The sequence below is a fragment of the Phyllobates terribilis genome, unplaced genomic scaffold (assembly GCF_046119375.1).
Source record: "Phyllobates terribilis strain yellow unplaced genomic scaffold, ASM4611937v1 Scaffold_1__5_contigs__length_1240528914, whole genome shotgun sequence".
NCBI lineage: Eukaryota > Metazoa > Chordata > Amphibia > Anura > Dendrobatidae > Phyllobates > Phyllobates terribilis.
The window spans coordinates 624,054,722-624,070,898 of NW_027362761.1; the positions used below are offsets into that span (position 1 = coordinate 624,054,722).

Genomic DNA, 16,177 nt, shown 5'->3' on the forward strand with positions numbered 1-16,177 from the left:
AGCGATGTATTATATAGTCATTACACACAGAGTGATCTCTTATATAGAGTCATTACACACAGAGCGATCTATTATATAGAGTCATTACACACAGAGCGATCTATTATATAGAGTCATTACACGCAGAGGGATCTATTATATAGAGTCATTACATGCAGAGGGATCTATTATATAGAGTCATTACAAACAGAGCGATCTATTATATAGAGTCATTACACGCAGAGGGATCTATTATATAGAGTCATTACACACAGAGTGATCTATTATATAGAGTCATTACACGCAGAGGGATCTATTATATAGAGTCATTACACGCAGAGGTATCTATTATATAGAGTCATTACACGCAGAGGGATCTATTATATAGAGTCATTACACACAGAGGGATCTATTATATAGAGTCATTACATGCAGAGGGATCTATTATATAGAGTCATTACACGCAGAGCGATCTGTTATGTACAGTCATTACACACAGAGGGATCTATTATATAGAGTCATTACACACAGAGGGATCTATTATATAGAGTCATTACACACAGAGTGATCTATTATATAGAGTCATTACACGCAGAGGGACCTATTATATAGAGTCATTACACACAGAGGGATCTATTATATAGAGTCATTACACGCAGAGGGATCTATTATATAGAGTCATTACACGCAGAGGGATCTATTATATAGAGTCATTACACACAGGAATCTATTATATAGAGTCATTACACACAGAGGGATCTATTATATAGTCATTACACAGAGTGATCTATTATATAGAGTCATTACACGCAGAGGGATCTATTATATAGAGTCATTACACACAGAGGGATCTATTATATAGAGTCATTACACACAGGAATCTATTATATAGAGTCATTACACACAGAGGGATCTATTATATAGTCATTACACAGAGTGATCTATTATATAGAGTCATTACACACAGAGGGATCTATTATATAGAGTCATTACACGCAGAGCGATCTATTATGTAGAGTCATTACACACAGAGGGATCTATTATATAGAGTCATTACACACAGAGGGATCTATTATATAGAGTCATTACACACAGAGGGATCTATTATATAGAGTCATTACACACAGAGTGATCTATTATATAGAGTCATTACACGCAGAGGGACCTATTATATAGAGTCATTACACGCAGAGGGATCTATTATATAGAGTCATTACACGCAGAGGGATCTATTATATAGAGTCATTACACGCAGAGGGATCTATTATATAGAGTCATTACACACAGGAATCTATTATATAGAGTCATTACACACAGAGGGATCTATTATATAGAGTCATTACACACAGAGGGATCTATTATATAGAGTCATTACACACAGAGGGATCTATTATATAGAGTCATTACACACAGAGGGATCTATTATGTAGAGTCATTACACACAGAGGGATCTATTATATAGAGTCATTAAACACAGAGGGATCTATTATATAGAGTCATTACACACAGAGGGATCTGTTATATAGAGTCATTACACACAGAGGGATCTATTATATAGAGTCATTACACACAGAGGGATCTATTATATAGAGTCATTACACACAGAGGGATCTATTATATAGAGTCATTACACACAGAGGGATCTATTATATAGAGTCATTACACACAGAGGGATCTATTATATAGAGTCATTACACACAGAGGGATCTATTATATAGAGTCATTACACGCAGAGGGATCTATTATATAGAGTCATTACAAACAGAGCGATCTATTATATAGAGTCATTACACACAGAGGGATCTATTATATAGAGTCATTACACACAGAGGGATCTATTATATAGAGTCATTACACACAGAGGGATCTATTATATAGAGTCATTACACACGGAGGGATCTATTATATAGAGTCATTACACACAGAGGGATCTATTATATAGAGTCATTACACACAGAGGGATCTATTTCACGTGTTTATTTCTGTTAATGGTGATGATTATGGCTTACAGCCAATGAGAACACAAAAGTCATTATCTCAGTAAATTAGAATACTTAATATCAGCAGCTTGTCGTCCTCCTGAAATGTCTGTTCAGTAAATGCCTCAATACTTGGTCTCGGCTCCTTGTGCATCAATTACTGCATCAATGCGGTAATGTGGCATGGAGGAATCAGCCTGTGGCATGGAGATATCAGCCTGTGGCATGGAGGGATCAGCCTGTGGCATGGAGGCGATCAGCCTGTGGCATGGAGGGATCAGCCTGTGGCATGGAGGCGATCAGCCTGTGGCATGGAGGGATCAGCCTGTGGCATGGAGGCGATCTGCCTGTGGCATGGAGGCGATCAGCCTGTGGCATGGAGGGATCAGCCTGTGGCATGGAGGCGATCAGCCTGTGGCATGGAGGGATCAGCCTATGGCATGGAGGGATCAGCCTGTGGCATGGAGGGATCAGCCTGTGGCATGGAGGGATCAGCCTGTGGCCCTGCTGAGGTGTTATGGAAGCCCAGGTGGCTTTGATAGCGGCCTTCAGCTCGTCTGCATTGTTGGTTCTGGGGTCTCATCTTCCTCTTAACAATACCCCATAGATTCTCTATAATAGATTCTCTATGGGGTTAAGGTCAGGCGAGTTTGCGGCCAATCAAGCACAGTGATCCTGTTGTGTGTAAACCAGGTATTGGTACTTTTGGCCGTGTGGACAGGGGCCAAGTCCTGCTGGAGAATGACATTTCCATCTCCATAAAGCTTGTCGGCAGAGGGAAGCATTAAGGGCTGTAAAATGTCCTGGTAGACGGCGGCGCTGACTTTGGTCTTGATAAAACACAGTGGACCTCCACCAGCAGATGACATGGCTCCCCAAACCATCACTGATTGTGGAAACTTTACACTAGACCTCCAGCAGCTTGGATTGTGGTCTATCCACTCTTCTTCCAGACTCTGGGACCTTGTGGAGTGTGTCAGTGACTGCCTTCTGGACATCTGTCAAGTCAGCAGTCTTCCCCATGATTGTGGAGCCTACTGAAACAGACTAAGGGACCTTTTTAAATGCTTTTAAATGCTTAGAAAGCCTTTAAATACATCACTATGTGTGTAATGACTCTATATAATATAAGAGTTTCACTTTTTGTATTGAAGAACTGAAATAAATTAACTTTTTGATGATATTCTAATTTAGTGGGTATCTGCAGGTGGGATTCTCTTACTATACAAAGGACATTGGGTATCTGCAGGTGGGCTTCTCTTACTGTACAGAGGATATTGGATATCTACAGGTGGGCCTCTCTTACTGTACAGAAGATATTGGGCATCTGCAGGTGGGCTTCTCTTACTGTACAGAGGATATTGGATATCTACAGGTGGGCCTTTCTTACTGTACAGAAGATATTGGGCATCTGCAGGTGGGCTTCTCTTACTGTACAGAGGATATTGGGTATCCACAGGTGGGCCTCTCTTACTGTACAGAAGATATTGGGCTTCTGCAGGTGGGCTTCTCTTACTGTACAGAGGATATTGGGTATCTGCAGGTGGGCTTTTCTTACTGTACAGAGGATAGTGGGCATCTGCAGGTGCGCTTCTCTTACTGTACAGAGGACATTGGGTATCTGAAGGTGGGCTTCTCTTACTGTACGGAGGATGTTGGGTATCTGCAGGTGGGCTTCTCTTACTGCACAGAGGATATTGGGTATCTGCAGGTGGGCTTCTCTTACTGTATAGAGGATATTGGGTATCTGCAGGTGGGCTTCTCTTACTGTACAGAGGATATTGGGTATCTGCAGGTGGGCTTCTCTTACTGTACAGAGGATATTGGGTATCTGCAGGTGGGCTTCTCTTACTGTATAGAGGATATTGGGTATCTGCAGGTGGGCTTCTCTTACTGTACAGAGGATATTGGGTATCTGCAGGTGGGCTTCTCTTACTGTACAGAGGATATTAGGTATCTGCAGGGGGGCTTCTCTTACTGTACAGAGGATAGTGGGTATCTGCAGGTGGGCTTCTCTTACTGTACAGAGGATATTGGGTATCTGCAGGTGGGCCTTTCTTACTGTACAGAAGATATTGGGCATCTGCAGGTGGGCTTCTCTTACTGTACAGAGGATATTGGGTATCCACAGGTGGGCCTCTCTTACTGTACAGAAGATATTGGGCTTCTGCAGGTGGGCTTCTCTTACTGTACAGAGGATATTGGGTATCTGCAGGTGGGCTTTTCTTACTGTACAGAGGATAGTGGGCATCTGCAGGTGCGCTTCTCTTACTGTACAGAGGACATTGGGTATCTGAAGGTGGGCTTCTCTTACTGTACGGAGGATGTTGGGTATCTGCAGGTGGGCTTCTCTTACTGCACAGAGGATATTGGGTATCTGCAGGTGGGCTTCTCTTACTGTATAGAGGATATTGGGTATCTGCAGGTGGGCTTCTCTTACTGTACAGAGGATATTGGGTATCTGCAGGTGGGCTTCTCTTACTGTACAGAGGATATTGGGTATCTGCAGGTGGGCTTCTCTTACTGTATAGAGGATATTGGGTATCTGCAGGTGGGCTTCTCTTACTGTACAGAGGATATTGGGTATCTGCAGGTGGGCTTCTCTTACTGTACAGAGGATATTAGGTATCTGCAGGGGGGCTTCTCTTACTGTACAGAGGATAGTGGGTATCTGCAGGTGGGCTTCTCTTACTGTACATAGGATATTGGGTATCTGCAGGTGGGCTACTCTTACTGTACAGAGGATATTGGGTATCTGCAGGTGGGCTTCTCTTACTGTACAGAGGATATTGGGTATCTGCAGGTGGGCTTCTCTTGCTGTACAGAGGACATTGGGTATCTGCAGGTGGGCTTCTCTTACTGTACAGAGGATAGTGGGTATCTGCAGGTGGGCTTCTCTTACTGTACAGAGGATAGTGGGCATCTGCAGGTGGGCTTCTCTTACTGTACAGAGGACATTGGGTATCTGCAGGTGGGCTTCTCTTACTGTACAGAGGATATTGGGTATCTGCAGGTGGGCTTCTCTTACTGTACAGAGGATATTGGGTATCTGCAGGTGGGCTTCTCTTACTGTACAGAGGATATTGGGTATCTGCAGGTGGGCTTCTCTTACTGTACAGAGGATATTGGGTATCTGCAGGTGGGCTTCTCTTACTGTACAGAGGATATTGGGTATCTGCAGGTGGGCTTCTCTTACTGTACAGAGGATATTGGGTATCTGCAGGTGGGCTTCTCTTACTGTACAGAGGATATTGGGTATCTGCAGGTGGGCTTCTCTTACTGTACATAGGATATTGGGTATCTGCAGGTGGGCTTCTCTTACTGTACAGAGGATATTGGGTATCTGCAGGTGGGCTTCTCTTACTGTACATAGGATATTGGGTATCTGCAGGTGGGCTTCTCTTACTGTACAGAGGATATTGGGTATCTGCAGGTGGGCTTCTCTTACTGTACATAGGATATTGGGTATCTGCAGGTGGGCTTCTCTTACTGTACAGAGGATATTGGGTATCTGCAGGTGGGCTTCTCTTACTGTACAGAGGATATTGGGTATCTGCAGGTGGGCTTCTCTTACTGTACATAGGATATTGGGTATCTGCAGGTGGGCTTCTCTTACTGTACAGAGGATATTGGGTATCGGCAGGTGGGCTTCTCTTACTGTACATAGGATATTGGGTATCTGCAGGTGGGCTTCTCTTACCGTACAGAGGATATTGGGTATCTGCAGGGGGGCTTCTCTTACTGTACAGAGGATATTGGGTATCTGCAGGTGGGCTTCTCTTACTGTATAGAGGATATTGGGTATCTGTAGGAGGGCTTCTTTTACTGTACAGAGGATATTGGGTATCTGTAGGTGGGCTTCTCTTACTGTACAGAGGATATTGAGTATCTGCTGGTGGGCTTCTCTTACTGTACAGAGGATATTGGGTATCTGCAGGTGGGCTTCTCTTACTGTATAGAGGATATTGGGTATCTGTAGGTGGGCTTCTCTTACTGTACAGAGGATATTGGGTATCTGCAGGTGGGCTTCTCTTACTGTATAGAGGATATTGGGTATCTGCAGGTGGGCTTCTCTTACTGTACAGAGGATAGTGGGCATCTGCATGTGGGCTTCTCTTAATGTACAGAGGATATTGGGTATCTGCAGGTGGGCTTCTCTTACTGTACAGAGGATATTGGGTATCTGCAGGTGGGCTTCTGCTACTATACATAGGATATTGGGTGTCTGCATGTGGGCTTCTCTTACTGTACAGAGGATATTGGGTATCTACAGGTGGGCCTCTCTTACTGTACAGAAGATATTGGGTATCTGCAGGTGGGCTTTTCTTACTGTACAGAGGATAGTGGGCATCTGCAGGTGGGCTTCTCTTGCTGTACAGAGGACATTGGGTATCTGAAGGTGGGCTTCTCTTACTGTACAGAGGATGTTGGGTATCTGCAGGTGAGCTTCTCTTACTGCACAGAGGATATTTGGTATCTGCAGGTGGGCTTCTCTTACTGTATAGAGGATATTGGGTATCTGCAGGTGGGCTTCTCTTACTGTACATACGATATTGGGTATCTGCAGGTGGGATTCTCTTACTGTACAGAGGATATTGGGTATCTGCAGGTGGGCTTCTCTTACTGTACAGAGGATATTGGGTATCTGCAGGTGGGCTTCTCTTACTGTACAGAGGACATTGGGTATCTGCAGGTGGGCTTCTCTTACTGTACAGAGGATAGTGGGTATCTGCAGGTGGGCTTCTCTTACTGTACAGAGGATAGTGGGCATCTGCAGGTGGGCTTCTCTTACTGTACAGAGGACATTGGGTATCTGCAGGTGGGCTTCTCTTACTGTACAGAGGATATTGGGTATCTGCAGGTGGGCTTCTCTTACTGTACATAGGATATTGGGTATCTGCAGGTGGGCTTCTCTTACTGTACAGAGGATATTGGGTATCTGCAGGTGGGCTTCTCTTACTGTACATAGGATATTGGGTATCTGCAGGTGGGCTTCTCTTACTGTACAGAGGATATTGGGTATCTGCAGGTGGGCTTCTCTTACTGTACATAGGATATTGGGTATCTGCAGGTGGGCTTCTCTTACTGTACAGAGGATATTAGGTATCTGCAGGTGGGCTTCTCTTACTGTACAGAGGATAGTGGGTATCTGCAGGTGGGCTTCTCTTACTGTACAGAGGATAGTGGGCATCTGCAGGTGGGCTTCTCTTACTGTACAGAGGACATTGGGTATCTGCAGGTGGGCTTCTCTTACTGTACAGAGGATATTGGGTATCTGCAGGTGGGCTTCTCTTACTGTACATAGGATATTGGGTATCTGCAGGTGGGCTTCTCTTACTGTACAGAGGATATTGGGTATCTGCAGGTGGGCTTCTCTTACTGTACATAGGATATTGGGTATCTGCAGGTGGGCTTCTCTTACTGTACAGAGGATATTGGGTATCTGCAGGTGGGCTTCTCTTACTGTACATAGGATATTGGGTATCTGCAGGTGGGCTTCTCTTACTGTACAGAGGATATTGGGTATCTGCAGGTGGGCTTCTCTTACTGTACAGAGGATATTGGGTATCTGCAGGTGGGCTTCTCTTACTGTACATTGGGTATCTCTTAGATACTTTAGCAATGAATCAGATAAAATGTATCTTTTATTTATATCAATCATTAAAAGAATTAAATGTATAAAAAGTGCAAGTGCTCAATGGAGAAACTATTGTACACAAAAGGAGAGAGTGACCGACTCACCCTACATTAATCAATCCAAATGAATAGGACCAGATGGCCAATGCCATAAACAAGACACAAAGGCGTATCAATCAAGAGGGAAGCCTTATGGCATTAAATGCTATACCACTGTCACAGACTTACAACCCCTCATAGAGATCTGACATCATAAGCAGATATGTTACCATTGACCCAGGGTTAGATGAAGCAATATTTTCCAACCCATATCGAAAACATGGAAATGCTTAGAGTGCGGTCAGACAATACATTTAAACCCCAAGATTGTTCATGCGGGGGAAGTGGAAACAGTCAAATACAAAAATTGACTGCAAAGTGTGTAGGGGATCGGCCCTTACCGGACATTGAATACACTGTGACTTTAAGGCATCATGCTCCCCTAGGAGTCTTGCTGTTGGACTAGTCTCCTCCCCCCTGCTGTTGTTGGTATGTGCTGAGAGCTCATTAGCCTCCCCTGCTCTGGTTGCCCCTCAGTATCCTCCTCTGTTCTGGTGGCCCCTCAGTATCCGCCCCTGCTCTGGTGGCCCCTTTGTATCCTCCCTACTCTGGTGGCCCCTCATTAGCCTCCCCTGCTCTGGTGGCCCCTCAGTATCTTCCCTTGCTCTGGTGGCCCCTCAGTATCATCCCTTGCTCTGGTAGCCCCCGTATCCTCCCCTGCTCTGGTAGCCCCCGTATCCTCCCCTGCTCTGGTAGCCCCCGTATCCTCCCCTGCTCTGGTAGCCCCCGTATCCTCCCCTGCTCTGGTAGCCCCCGTATCCTCCCCTGTTCTAGTAGCCCTCGTTTCCTCCCCTGCACTGGCGCTCCTGTAATATCCTACTCACAGTAGGGGTTTGCACAAGATGACCCTGGAGGTCCCTTCCAACTCTAACATTCTATGATTGTCAGGCAAAAGGTATTTTTGCCCGAGTTTTAAAAAATGAGAGATGTTTTAAAAAAGAAAAAAAAAACCCACCCCCTATCTGTTTGTAAGTGAAGACATAGAACTCACTTTTGCTTTTCCCCAAACCAGGAATTTTTATGACCCGCCATAAAACCTCAGTCCAGGGCAAGCGCTGGTACAAACCGGAAAATCCCTCCAAAAAATCCCATTGTTTAATTGTACAAACGTTTTATGCCAATTTTAATCACGCACAGGTCTGACAGAAACATCGGAACCACGTTTTTTGAATGCTTACCTTTTTCCCATTACAATAGTATAACTTGCATAACTGAGGAATGACCGGGAACTGAGATAATGGATTCTGAGCTTCTGAGCGTCATAGAGGTTTCATATTTAATATCTATCTTCATGAATATTGCTGACGGTCAAGATGATGTCTCCCTCTTGGATGTGGGACCCCCCCACACCAAGATATGGAATCTGAAGGATTTTTTAGGTCTTCTGCAGCTGGGTGGGCTCGCAAAGCCGAGCCCCCTTGTAAGGTAAATAAGGGGTGTTCCCCAGAGTTTTGGCTGCTTGCTAAAAACCAGATCAGCCATTTTTCAAGCCATTCCAACCAGGGACGCAGACGCATGCACTACACGCTGCGTGAAGGAATCAAGTCTAATTTCCGGGGAGCCGTCCCCCCCACAGAATCTGAGACCATCACCTTGTGAAGCAGGTTTTGCTATTACTTATCCCTTTTATTTTAATAACTGTTTATGCATACATGTAAATTGTCTCCTTTATAATATCTTGTATATATTTTGTAAACACTGCCCACCTTTTGGGAGTAAATCATTAATTATTTACCAGTTTCTTTCTTCTTGTCCTATGTCGAGCAAACACGTTCCTCACTCGCTAATTCGCGTTACCTACCAGGTACCCGATCCACCTGTTAAGCGATCGGTGGTGGCAGTATACCAGTATTTATGTGATATTGTGGTTTGAGGGTGGCTGGTCGGAGGCATATATACGTTCCTGGAAGGAACTGGTGGTATATATACGTCCTGTCACATCACGTGCCGCAATAGTCGACATAAATTAGAGCAGCTGCACCCGTGCTTATCCTCTTTCAATACTGTGTTTGACCAGCAGGATAAGGGGGCGCCAGAGAGCTGCAAGGTCTGACCCAAGAGTGGGTGTTGTTTTCATGACAAATTGGTGGCAGCGGTGGGATCATAGGACATTAGTGATCTGGTTTGAGCAATCATTCCTCTCACTAAAAACTTGCACAAAAGTTTTGAAGATCGAACTCAGTGTTTATTAGATCTGAGACAATACTGTATGTGTAACAGTTACCCCTACCCTTCTTCGATTTTTCTTTTCTATTTTTATTTTGGTGATCATGGTCGTAGTTGGGGAGTCCTGGTATCACCAGCAGAAAAAGGACACTCCTACTGGAATATGTATAATCAAAGGCATTGACCCCCACGGCAAAAGCAAAGAACAAATGATTTCTGAACTGTTACAAGATGCTGCAGAGCCCGTCCGACAGCAGAGCCCTGATGAGGGGGCGGCCAGCCAAGGCCCGGATGGCGCTGCTGCCGGGGTCCAACCAGTGATTGCCAGCCATACCCGCAACCAGGGTAGTGTGGACCCCCACCTGCAGATGGCCTTGGAGGAGCTCGCCACAGACAATCATGATGGACGACTGGAGCTGATCCTGAAATTCCAGGAGCGGGCTGAGCGACAAGCCCAAGCTGACCGAGAGGCTGCTGAGCGACAAGCCCAAGCTGACCGACAACACCAGCTGGAGCTAGCCCGGATTCAGAAGGAGTCGCCCTCTACGCAGACCCGTGAGTCCAACAGTGCTAGCTGCTTTAAACCTCGTCCTGAGCACTTCCCTGTGATGGAAAAGGATGGGGACTTGGACACATTTCTGCAAGGCTTTGAAAAGGCCTGCAGGCAGTATCAGCTGCCCATCGACCAATGGGCAAGATATTTGACTCCAGGGCTCCGAGGAAAAGCTTTGGAGGTGTTTGCTTCCCTCCCTCGAGAGCAGGATGGAGACTATGAGGCCGTCAAGCAGGCCCTGATAAAAAAGTACCAGCTGACTCCGGAGGTTTACCGGAAAAAATTCAGAACCCTCCAACGTGGACCACAGGACACCTACCGTGATGTGGTAGACGGGCTCAGAACCAACTTTGAGCAGTGGATCCAAGGACTGTCAGCGACCACCTTTGAGCAGCTAAAGGACCTGATGGTGAAAGACCAGTTCCTGCATCTGTGTCCGACTGAGGTACGGCAGTTCGTGATGGATCGGGAGCCACCTGATGCCAATAAAGCAGCGCAGATCGCAGACACCTACGAGGCCAACCGGAGACCAGAGGTGCGGAAGCCGGTCGTTGCCAGCTGGAAAGGGGGTAAGCCATCAACCACCATCCCTGCCCCTGCCAGCCGACCTTCCGGAGGCCTTTTTCCCATTGCCAAGGCCTTGCCTGCATCCGATGCCCGCAGGTGTTATTCCTGCAACCAGACTGGTCATCTCAGCGCCACTTGCCCAGAGAAGCAGAGGAAGAACCCCCCATCCAAGGCCCCAGGGCCTAATGCCTCAGTTCTTTTGATGGGTGGGCCGGTTGGGAGGGCCTGTGAAAACTTTCAGTCTGTCAGGGTGGGGGACACTCTCACTGTAGGCCTCAAGGACACTGGGGCCGAACGAACCCTCATCCGACCCGAACTGGTGTCCCCTGAAGCGCTTATTCCAGAAAAGACCCTGACTGTCACTGGGATTGGGGGCGTCCGATGCCCCTTGCCCATGGCCCGGGTTTTTATTGATTGGGGTGCGGGGAGTGGGGTGAAGGAAGTGGGAGTATCCAAAAACCTACCTGCAAATGTTTTGTTGGGAACTGATTTGGGGAGGATGTTTGCTTATTATGTCCCTGACACCCCTCCCCGATCTGATACGGTTGGTAAGGTTAATGCTGATAATGTGAATGTCAATGCTTTACCTGATGATGATGATGATGATGATGATGATGTTGTTGTATTGGAAGGTGCAGGAGAACTCAGCCATGTCACTCTGCGGGGTGATGTTGCTGAGGATCCCCTAGCAGGAGCAAAGGTCAGTGCCAAGGGTAATGGGGTGAGGCACGAGGACCATGGCGCAGGTGGGGCTGTGCCAGTGACCAGTGTCACAACAGATGGTGACCTGGCTGATAGTCGCTGCCCCATACGTAGCACTGTGCCTGAGGTAATGGAGGATGATGGAGAAGTAGTTCTCATGGCCTCGCCGGCTAATGAGACGGGGTTATTCCCCGGGGAGACGGCCTATATAGCCGCTGTTACCTGCAGTCAGAGTGCCCAGAACTCAAGTAACGCCCTGCCTTCTGGACCCTCCTCGAACAGAGGAATAACTGAATCAGGTATGGACCCAGAGCCGGTCCCAGAGGGTCCCAGTGAGGACGTGGCCTTAACCTCACTTCTGGCTTCCTCCAGCCAGGAGTTTCAGGCAGCTCTGCACTCAGATGCTAGCCTAGAGACGTTAAGGAGCCTCGCTGAGAAACCCACCTCCGAGTCGGATAAGGAGAGGGTATTCTGGGACCAAGGGAGGTTGTACCGGGAGACAGTTCCCTGTACACCCCAACAGGAGTGGCTGAGGGAAAGACAGCTGGTCGTCCCCTACCCATTCAGGGATGAGTTGTTGCGGATCGCCCATGAAATTCCACTCGCTGGACACTTGGGGGTCAGCAAAACCAAGGCCCGGCTGTCTCATCACTTTTATTGGCCCAAAATGAGGACAGATGTGGTGAACTACTGTCGATCCTGTACCACGTGTCAAAGAGTGGGAAAGTCAGGGCCGGCCCCCAAAGCCCCCCTGATCTCTTTGCCAGTGATAGAGGAGCCTTTCCAGAGGATTGCTGTGGACATTGTGGGACCACTGGCCATACCCAGCAGCTCTGGAAAACGATTCATCCTTACCGTGGTAGACTATGCTACCCGGTATCCGGAGGCAGTAGCCCTGTCCTCAATTAGGGCGGATAAGGTGACGGACGCCCTCTTGGCCATCTTTTCGCGAGTAGGATTTCCCAGGGAGATGCTTACCGACCAGGGGACTCAGTTCATGTCACGCTTAATGGAGGCCCTATGTAAGAAAATGCAGGTGCAGCATCTGGTATCGAGTGCGTATCACCCACAGACCAATGGTTTGTGTGAGCGATTCAACGGTACCCTCAAACAGATGTTAAAAATGCTGGTTGAGACCCAGGGTCGCGACTGGGAGCGTTACCTCCCACACCTGCTATTTGCTTACAGAGAGGTTCCACAGGCCTCGACGGGGTTTTCCCCCTTTGAGCTCCTGTATGGCAGGCGTGTCCGAGGACCCCTTGGGTTGATAAGGGAATTCTGGGAAGAAGAGCCGAGCTCCCCAGGAGTGTCCATCGTGGAGTATGTCATGCGCTTCCGTGACAAGATGCAGACCTTGACGCAGTTGGTGCATGTCAACATGGCGCAAGCCCAGGCTGATCAGAAGCATTGGTACGACCAGAACGCCCGAGAACGGACCTACCAGGTGGGTCAGAAGGTGTGGGTGCTGGTCCCCGTACCAAAGGACAAGCTTCAGGCGGCCTGGGAAGGCCCGTACATCATTCACCAACAGCTCAACCCGGTCACCTACGTGATCACACTTGACCACGAGCGGGGTAGGCGGAAGGCGTTTCACGTTAATATGATGAAGGCTCATCAAGAACGTGGAACCTGCGTCCTACCGGTCTGCAACCTGCCCGAGGATGGGGAGGATGACCCCCTCTTGGACATGCTCGCCCAAGCGAAGGCCAGCGGGTCCCTAGAGGATGTAGAGCTAAGCGACTTGCTATCCGCAGACCAGAGGTCTCAGATGCAAGCAGTGCTGAAACCCTTCCAAGCAGTGTTCACCAAACTGCCTGGCAGGACTGAAGTGGCGGTCCATGAAGTGGACACCGGGAATCATGCCCCACTCCGGCGGACAGCCTATCGAATCTCCGACGAGGTGCAGCATGTCATGCGCCAGGAGGTCGAGGAGATGCTGCAGTTGGGGGTGATTAAGCGGTCCAAGAGCGCGTGGGCCTCACCTGTAGTCCTGGTGCCTAAGAAGGACCGGACCACCCGGTTCTGTGTGGACTACAGGGGGCTCACCGCTATCACAGCCTCTGACGCACAACCAATGCCACGCATTGAGGAGCTGCTGGAGCGGTTAGCCAGCGCGAGCTATCTCTCCATTATGGATTTGAGTCGGGGATATTGGCAGATTCCCTTGAACCCCGGGGCCCAGGAGAAGTCCGCCTTTATCACCCCCTTCGGATTGTATGAATCCACGGTCATGCCCTTCGGCATGAAAAATGCCCCTGCCACGTTCCAGCGAATGGTCAACCACCTGCTCCAGGGACTGGAGAGGTACGCAGTAGCGTACCTGGATGACATTGCCATCTTCAGTCCCACCTGGGAGGATCACCTCGAGCATCTGCAGCAGGTGCTCGGGCGCATTCACCAGGCGGGCTTGACCATCAAGCCGGGAAAGTGCCAGATGGGCATGAACGAGGTCCACTACCTGGGGCACCGGGTAGGTGGGGGTACTCTGAAGCCAGAGCCTGGGAAGGTGGACGCTATCGTATCCTGGCCCACCCCCAGGACCAAGAAGCAGGTGCAGTCCTTCTTGGGCACCGCAGGGTACTATAGACGCTTTGTGCAGGACTATAGTAGCCTTGCGAAGCCCTTGACAGACCTCACCAGGAAGAGCCTACCCCATTCCGTCAAATGGACGGATGAATGCGAGGTGGCCTTTAGGGCTTTGAAGACTGCCCTGAGCAGCTCTCCTGTACTAAAGGCAGTCGACGGCACACGGCCACTCTTAGTACAGACCGACGCCAGTGAGTTTGGCCTCGGTGCTGTACTCAGCCAGGTCGACTCGGGGAACCAAGAACACCCCGTGTTGTACCTAAGCCGGAAACTGCTGCCGAGGGAAGTGGCCTATTCCACCATAGAGAAGGAGTGCCTGGCCATTGTATGGGCCCTCAACCGCTTACAGCCTTACTTGTACGGGCGCCCCTTCACTGTCGTGACTGACCACAACCCCCTGAGTTGGCTGCACACCATGTCAGGTGCCAACGGAAGGTTGTTACGCTGGAGCCTCACCCACCAGCAGTACGACTTTACCGTTCAACACCGCAGTGGCAGCGAGCATGGCAATGCCGATGGGTTGTCCCGGCGAGGGGAGCCTCCAGACATACGCTTGGAGGAGTGCCAGAAGGTCCTACCTCCATAGCGCAGTCAAAAAGGGGGAGGTGTCAGGCAAAAGGTATTTTTGCCCGAGTTTTAAAAAATGAGAGATGTTTTAAAAAAGAAAAAGAAAACCCACCCCCTATCTGTTTGTAAGTGAAGACATAGAACTCACTTTTGCTTTTCCCCAAACCAGGAATTTTTATGACCCGCCATAAAACCTCAGTCCAGGGCAAGCGCTGGTACAAACCGGAAAATCCCTCCAAAAAATCCCATGGTTTAATTGTACAAACGTTTTATGTCAATTTTAATCACGCACAGGTCTGACAGAAACATCGGAACCACGTTTTTTGAATGCTTACCTTTTTCCCATTACAATAGTATAACTTGCATAACTGAGGAATGACCGGGAACTGAAATAATGGATTCTGAGCTTCTGAGCGTCATAGAGGTTTCATATTTAATATCTATCTTCATGAATATTGCTGACGGTCAAGATGATGTCTCCCTCTTGGATGTGGGACCCCCCCACACCAAGATATGGAATCTGAAGGATTTTTTAGGTCTTCTGCAGCTGGGTGGGCTCGCAAAGCCGAGCCCCCTTGTAAGGTAAATAAGGGGTGTTCCCCAGAGTTTTGGCTGCTTGCTAAAAACCAGATCGGCCATTTTTCAAGCCATTCCAACCAGGGACGCAGACGCATGCACTACACGCTGCGTGAAGGAATCAAGTCTAATTTTCGGGGAGCCGTCCCCCCCACAGAATCTGAGACCATCACCTTGTGAAGCAGGTTTTGCTATTACTTATCCCTTTTATTTTAATAACTGTTTATGCATACATGTAAATTGTCTCCTTTATAATATCCTGTATATATTTTGTAAACACTGCCCCCCTTTTGGGAGTAAATCATTAATTATTTACCAGTTTCTTTCTTCTTGTCCTATGTCGAGCAAACACGTTCCTCACTCGCTAATTCACGTTACCTACCAGGTACCCGATCCACCTGTTAAGCGATCGGTGGTGGCAGTATACCAGTATTTATGTGATATTGTGGTTTGAGGGTGGCTGGTCGGAGGTATATATACGTTCCTGGAAGGAACTGGTGGTATATATACTTCCTGTCACATCACGTGCCGCAATAGTCGACATAAATTAGAGCAGCTGCACCCGTGCTTATCCTCTGTCAATACCGTGTTTGACCAGCAGGATAAGGGGGCACCAGAGAGCTGCAAGGTCTGACCCAAGAGTGGGTCTTGTTTTCATGACAATGATTCTATCCTCCCCTGCTTTGGTGGCCCTTCAGGATCCTCCTCTACTCTGGTGGCCCCTCATTAGCCTCTCCTGCTCTGGTGGCCCCTCGATCTCCACACT

The 16,177-nt window shown here is 48.1% G+C and overlaps 2 protein-coding genes across 3 annotated transcripts in view; both read left to right on the plus strand.

Annotated features, from left to right (window-relative positions):
• LOC141273159 (inter-alpha-trypsin inhibitor-like) overlaps positions 1-16,177 on the plus strand; it is a 149,539-nt gene that overhangs the window by 42,479 nt on the left and 90,883 nt on the right. The window lies entirely within an intron of this gene.
• Positions 10,469-16,141, plus strand: LOC141165291 (uncharacterized). The gene is made up of 2 exons (XM_073650888.1): positions 10,469-11,528; positions 16,110-16,141. Exons 1-2 carry the CDS (start codon positions 10,469-10,471, stop codon positions 16,139-16,141), a joined length of 1,092 nt encoding a protein of 363 aa, XP_073506989.1.